Source organism: Oryzias melastigma, unplaced genomic scaffold (genome assembly GCF_002922805.2).
Source record: "Oryzias melastigma strain HK-1 unplaced genomic scaffold, ASM292280v2 sc00861, whole genome shotgun sequence".
Taxonomy (NCBI): domain Eukaryota; kingdom Metazoa; phylum Chordata; class Actinopteri; order Beloniformes; family Adrianichthyidae; genus Oryzias; species Oryzias melastigma.
This window is the reverse complement of record NW_023417447.1, coordinates 70-6,561: the sequence shown is the minus strand read 5'-3', so window position 1 is coordinate 6,561 and position 6,492 is coordinate 70. Positions and strand designations below refer to the sequence as shown.

The following is a 6,492-nucleotide window of genomic DNA, read 5'->3' as shown; positions in this document are numbered from 1 at the left end:
TAACATTTAAATATTATTCTAGCTGGGTAAAATTAGACTTTTTCTTTTTGTTTTGAGAATTTTGAGTTTAGCTAACATGTTAGCATTATTCTAGCTGTTTGTCAAAACTGGACTTTTTTACTGTTTTTTTTTAGAGTTTTGAGTGTCGCTAACATCTTAGCATTATTCTAGGTGTTTGTCAAAATTAGACTTTTCACTGTTTTATTTTATTTATTTATTTTTTTTGAGAATTTTGAGTCTAGCTAACATCTTAGCATTATTCTATGTGTTTGTTAAAATTAGACTTTGTCCCAGTTGCTTTTCTTTTGGCCAATTTTGAGTTTAGGTAACATTTTAGCATTATGCTAACTGTAATGCAAAATTAGACATTTTTACAGTTTTTGGCTAATTTGGCTTTTAGCTAATGTTTTGGCAAGTTTTCAGATTCAGCGTTTTCAGCTATCAGCTTGAGCACTTTTAGCCATCAATTTCAGCGTTTTCAACTATCAGCTCTGCTATCTTCAGCGGCCACATTCAGCTTACAGCATTCACACTAGCATTATCTCAGATGAATCTAGTTTATATAGTTCTTGTTTGACTTATCCACAAATATTATATACTTAATTGTTAAATTGACATGATTCCTGATTAGTTCAGTTGTGAAACAAAAATCAAAGCTTTATAGAATTATTTTGAGTAGCTGCTACAGTATAGACATCATCACTGCATGCCATAGAATTCATTCATAACACTTAAAGCCTAAAAAGCTGGGAAACGAGTTGTGAAATGATCTAGAAGTGGTACACTGTTTTGAGTTGTGCCACCCTAATGCATTGTGACTCTTCTGGACCCTCTGCCAGCAGCTCAAAGCCATTTGGAAAGTGCTTTAAAGTAACAAGTGCAACTCAAGCAGGAAAGACGGCGGCAGATGATCCCCTGTGGCATTCTCTCCTAATTTCTCTGCCAAATCTGGGTCACTCGAGAAGATGGGTGCCGTCCAAGACTTTCTGCACAAGAGTTCCCCGTGCTCTTCATGAATAACTTATTGGTCTCCGTTGGCTCTGGAGGCTTTAGTGTATGAGACATGGGCAAAACACTTGTTGACAAACCCCTTTCCCAAGTCTGAAACATCAAATTTCATTATTCAGGGTGGAGTTGGGATTTCTCTGAGTGAAATGAGTCCATCTGAGAGCTGTGTGTGATACAAATTCGATTCCACCTCCATTTCTTCCTGTTTAAAGGCCTTGGCTGGTGATTTTATCTGAGGAGACTCAAAGGCATCCTGTTCTTTGGAGAATGCTTTAGGAAATTAAAAATCTTTGTCTGCTCCTTTAACTACAACCTTTAACCACTGGGAGGAATGCCCCAGCCAGCAAGGCCAAGAGGGCCCCATATGGTTCAAAAGTGGGCAGAAAACATGGGTCCCAATTGGGTTTGTCCACATTATCTATGGTGGCCCCACCTGGGTTTAAGTGAGCATTCAGTTGGCTTGCTCGCTATGTTAGCCAGTCGCTCAGTGGACAATGTAGCAAGCTTCACGCCTTCCCCGCCCATGTGTTGAAGTGTCCTTGGGCAAGACAATGAACCCCAAATTGCCTCTGGTGAAGGCAGCGGAGCCACCATCAGTGTGTGAATGGGTCCGTGACGGTAAAGCACTTTGAGCCTTCGAAGGAAGGTAGAAAAGTGCTATACTAGTATACGCCATTTATTATTAACCATTGCCCAGGGAACTTCAGCTAGCAGGGTAGCCACCCAGGCTGCCAGTCACTGAGTAGTAGAGCCAATGTGGGCAAACACAGGTGGGGCCACCACAAAAACTCCGGATAAACAAATTTTTCTGTCCACTTTTAAACCATATGGGGCCCACTTGGCCTTGCTGGTTGGGGTGGGGTTCAGTGTCTTGCCCAAGGACACTTCAACAACAAATGGGCGGGAACCAAACCTGTGATCTTCCGAGCAGAGGTCAACCACTCTACCTTTGCACCACAAGGAATGAGCTTTCTCTTGCCACTTTGCCTTGTCAAAAACCTTGTTTTCTTGGATTAATTGGATTTCTAAATTGTCCTTAGGAGTGGCTCTGCAACAAACTGGCTCCAGTTTTCAAAAAGGATGTAAAATTGCACTTTACTTTATATCTAGTAAACCTTTCAAAAGTACTCCAATAGAATCTAAAAATATCTCAAGATTGGATGGCTACAAGTGGAGATCTTTTTGGGAACTCTGATACAGTATGTCCAGTAGACATCTACTATAGATCTATGATAGTTGTACCCAGTGGGTTACTATCAAACACTTTGAAAAAGTACACGAGCTCAGACAGACGAGTGAGTGGCACAGCACTTCATGAAAAATTGAAATCTCTAGGAGGTAGGTGACTCAGTTCTATAAAAGAAACTGCTAAAAAGAGTAGTTTCCATGCAAAACGTAATTTTACTTAAATCATCCGAGTGCATATCATAGGTATTTTATTAATAGAAAAGGCATTCGTACATGGAGCTCGTTCCTCTGGCGTTCATACGACCGTGTCTCGTCTCTGTTGATGCATCAAAGTGCACGCACCACTGGATAAATCCCATTTGTGTCCCATACTCACCAGAAACACTGCTTTTACCAGCTTAGTGCACAAACAAGGCCATCAACTTAGGAAAAAAAGTCTTAATGGTCTGCTGAAAGATGAATTATTCATCTGAACAAGTTTGCAAATGTTGGAGCTTCCGTTGTTGTTTCCGTCTTGGGTTCTTGAACACCGATGGTGACCGTGTAAGTACAGGCCACATTGCAAGCACCGTCATTATGAGATACGATTTCAGTAAAGTGTGGTTATATTAGTGCTAAACCACAGTGCTTATGGTGGAAGACTCCTCTGACCTGCCCTGCCGGCTGGGCAAAGACTTTAGATACTCCAGGTGTCTGCGGGCGTCCTCCTGATTAGCCCTCACGTAGTAAACCAGATATGAGATGACCATCGTAAACCAGCCAAACATGACAACCAGCATGGCCACGTCTGTCGTCTTCTTCATCACCACGCATAAGTCAATGTCTGGTTTCAGCAGGAAGGAATGTCCTTCAACGCCTATTTCCTCTGGATCAGAAGTCTGGCACACAATGCCTGTGAGCGACACAGGCTCCAGGTCCACGCGGGGCATAGCCATCTGCAAGTTGCAGTCACAGTGCCATGGATTGTTCGTTAGGTTGGCATACGCCCGAAGGCCATCGAAGGCCTCAGGGTTAAAGTTAACTAACTTGTTTGAGGACAGGTCTAAGAACTGTAGGGAGGGGCCGAGGCCTCTGAAGGCGCCGGGTTCTAGCTGGGTTAATTCGTTATGCGATATGTCCAGCTCAACTAAGTGGGATAAACCTCCAAAAGCATTAGTTGGGACAGACGTCAAAAGGTTGAAGTCCAAGTAGATGCGTTGTGTGTCATTGGGGATGTCCAGTGGGATTTCTGTGAGCTGAAGGTTGCTGCAGCGCACCGTCTTGCCGCCGGTCTCGCTCTCAGAGCAGTAGCACCGGTTGGAGCACGTGGTGGCGGCGTGATGGAAGCAGAAGGTCATCAGGACCAAACTGTGTAGCAACAAACACATGACCACTGAGTGGCGCAGTAGCCAGTCTGTAGGCTGGGGCATTGTGGGAAATGGGCATTCTTCAGTAGGACCGCCTGAATTTAGGGTTGAGGTCCACATCAATCACTCCAGCTATTGCAGAACCTAGAAAATAAAAGTAAAAAGTCATAAAGAGGAAAAAAATCATCAAGCAGCAAAAGAAAAGTGACATTTTGAGGCAGGGTAGTCCCACTCCAACTATATATTTTTTCTACTGTATAATCGTTCCAAGTGGTCCTTTCATTATAACTGCAGTTTTTAGCCAAAATCAAAAAGCCTGTTTTTATTTTTCTCTTTTTAACTTTTATTTTACCAGGAAATCCCATTGAGATCAGATCTTTTTAAAAGGGAGAGCTGGGCCGAAAGGCATCAACACAAGAAACAGTTAAAAAATAGAAATAAAATACAATTACAGTAAAATACAATTAAAATTAACGCTTTTTAAGACACATTTTCTGCAGAAATCCGATTCTGAGATGTGGTTTTTGGCGCAGAAGTTGGCTTGCTCCGCTAATCTCCTATTAGGCTTTTGTTTACAGTCTCTCAAGCTAACAACCCCAAGCTAACTTTAGCCTAGCAAAACAACGGCCCACAATATCAGAGCTATCCAGCTGTACAGTTTTGAGCCAGATTCCATCTCAGACCAGGAAAATTAAGGCAGTAATAGATCTATTTGTCTGCAAGTGGAGCCTTCTTATTTGGCACACCCATTTCTGTATCTTTAGTTTAAGCATTTTTCCATTTCAGCTATGCTAGCTGTTTTGACTAATTTAGGCTTTTTTTCTTTATTACACTATTTTTGAGTTTAGGTAATATTTCGGTTGCATGCTGCTTTGGCTAATTTAGCCTTTTTTTTTGTTTTTTAGGCTAATTTGGCATTTAACTAATATTTTAGCTCTAGCGTTTTCACTATTAGCTTCAGTGATTCACCATTCACACTAGCATTATCGCAGGTAATGCTATATATCTAGTATTTAGATAGCTAAAAGCTAATGACAGTCAAGATGTGGGCTTTACATTCAGTTTGCGTATGACCCGATTAGTAGACTAATCTGAAAAAATAATTAGTGATTAAACTATTAAAATAATCGTTTGTGGCAGCCTTAATTATTAATACGTTTTAAATCAAAATTAAAAAAACGCAATGTCGCTTTCTAAGAGAGTCTCTGCACGGTAACAGTAGTTCATGAGAAATTGTGAGTTGTGAGTAAAACAATTGGTGCAGAGTAAATCTACTGTTAGCATGTTCTACTGCTAGCTCAAAGCCCCTCACAACGCCATGCTAACATTAGTGGGGCAACAGAGATTGTGATCAATTTTAAAACTATCCATCTGAAAGTTTCTTCAGCCAGATAACAGCTCGAATGAGGAAAAGAAAGACAAATCTTTGTGTCTGCAAGAGAATGCTTCAGAATGGAGCAGAGCAAGGGGCTTGTGGACTGCCATCACACCTACAAGCTTTTTCAAACTTCTTTTTTTTTCATTTCCTCCTGATTTACAACAATTTGAATTAACAAATACTCAGAAATGCAATTTTAAGTTAAAATTATATTGACATGTGCCCCATTATCAGAAAAATAGTCAAAGAACATGTTAAAAACACACAAAAAACGATTTTCATTTGAATGCCTCTTCAACACAGAAGGTTTAGATCCAGAGTTTTAGATTCTTCCAACTACCCTAACTCTTCCACTGTTGATGCATTTAATGTAATTAAAACAAATTCTGTAGGGGCAAAAAGGCAACTTTGCACTGATGTTCAATTCTTTACAGCGGTACCAACGTAAATCTAAACCTCCTGCCTAAAATATAAATGTGCAAATCAGTGAAAAATTAAACTAAATTAACTTTGCAAACATTTGTGAACTTAAGAGTTTGGAGTTAACCTCCCTTTCTCTCCTGAAACTTTGCATTGTTTGGCCTTCACCAATATCAGGATTCAAATTCTGTGTAACAACACATTTCACATCGTCATTAAAGTATGCAAGATACAAAAAAATGTTAAAAGATCTGATTTTCTTTTGCTCCCCCTAGTGGTGGAATTGCGTATTGCGATGATTTCTTTACAGAACAATAACTTGCCGCAGGAATGGGTGAGAAACTTGCTTTGATTAAAAATCCTTAAATTTTGTTCTCCTCATGACTGGGCCGGATTATGCCACCGTGAGGGTCGTATGTTTGACATCTCTGGCTGAAACGGCTGTAGAGTTACGATATACTTAAGAGCGTGCTATTTAGGGGTCACCGAAGTCATCTTTGGCATTTAAGACCCATTCCTAGTTGTGTTTTTTTACACTGATGAGTGTTTATTTATTCAAATCATTTTGGTTTAAAACTGAATCAGGAGCAAACCAAAAAAAGTAGTTTGAACAAGAGCTTATTTGTGATGTAGAAAATACTCAAGACTTCTCCGTTATTGAACTGTCCACAACTCAGATGCAAATACCCAATGAACTACTGTCCCTCTACTGACGCTATGTTCTAGAAATTATTATTTTTTATTTAGGTCAGCGGTCCCCAAACTATGGCCCAATCCGAATTCATCCCTTCCCCTTAATTTTAAGTGGCAGTTGAAGTGGAAGTCGTGTCCAGATTATTATCTTTTTAATTTTACCCTCCAAACAGAGGGGTCCTAAGTCCACCATCGCAAGAGTAAACCGTGTTGCGATAAGAAGCGCTTTTCTTCACAACCTTTCGTCAGAATCACTGAAGTAATGAGTTTTGTTGTAGCATGACCTTTTTAAAGTTATAAACCGCTGTGGTTATGTATATTCAAGCGGCGGAAGCTCCGTGCTAACTCTAGCGGACTGGTGACTAATGATGACGTCATCGGACTAAAGTCACGTCCTATAGTCACGTCCTATAGTCAAGTCCTATAGTCAAGTCCTATAGTCACGTCCTATAGTCACGT

The 6,492-nt window shown here is 40.4% G+C and overlaps 1 protein-coding gene across 1 annotated transcript; it reads right to left on the bottom strand.

The window, feature by feature from the left end:
• Positions 1–2,389: 2,389 nt before the first annotated feature.
• On the bottom strand, positions 2,390–3,790 carry LOC112140327 (leucine-rich repeat-containing protein 3B). The gene has a single exon (XM_024263232.2). It carries the CDS (start codon positions 3,660–3,662, stop codon positions 2,811–2,813), a length of 852 nt encoding a protein of 283 aa, XP_024119000.1. The 5' UTR covers positions 3,663–3,790; the 3' UTR covers positions 2,390–2,810.
• Between the last annotated feature and the right edge of the window lie 2,702 nt (positions 3,791–6,492).

What these genes read in the sequence shown, in the direction of transcription:
- LOC112140327 (XM_024263232.2), bottom strand. Translation starts at nt 3,662, where the DNA reads ATGTGGACCTCAACCCTAAATTCAGGCGGTCCTACTGAAGAATGCCCA.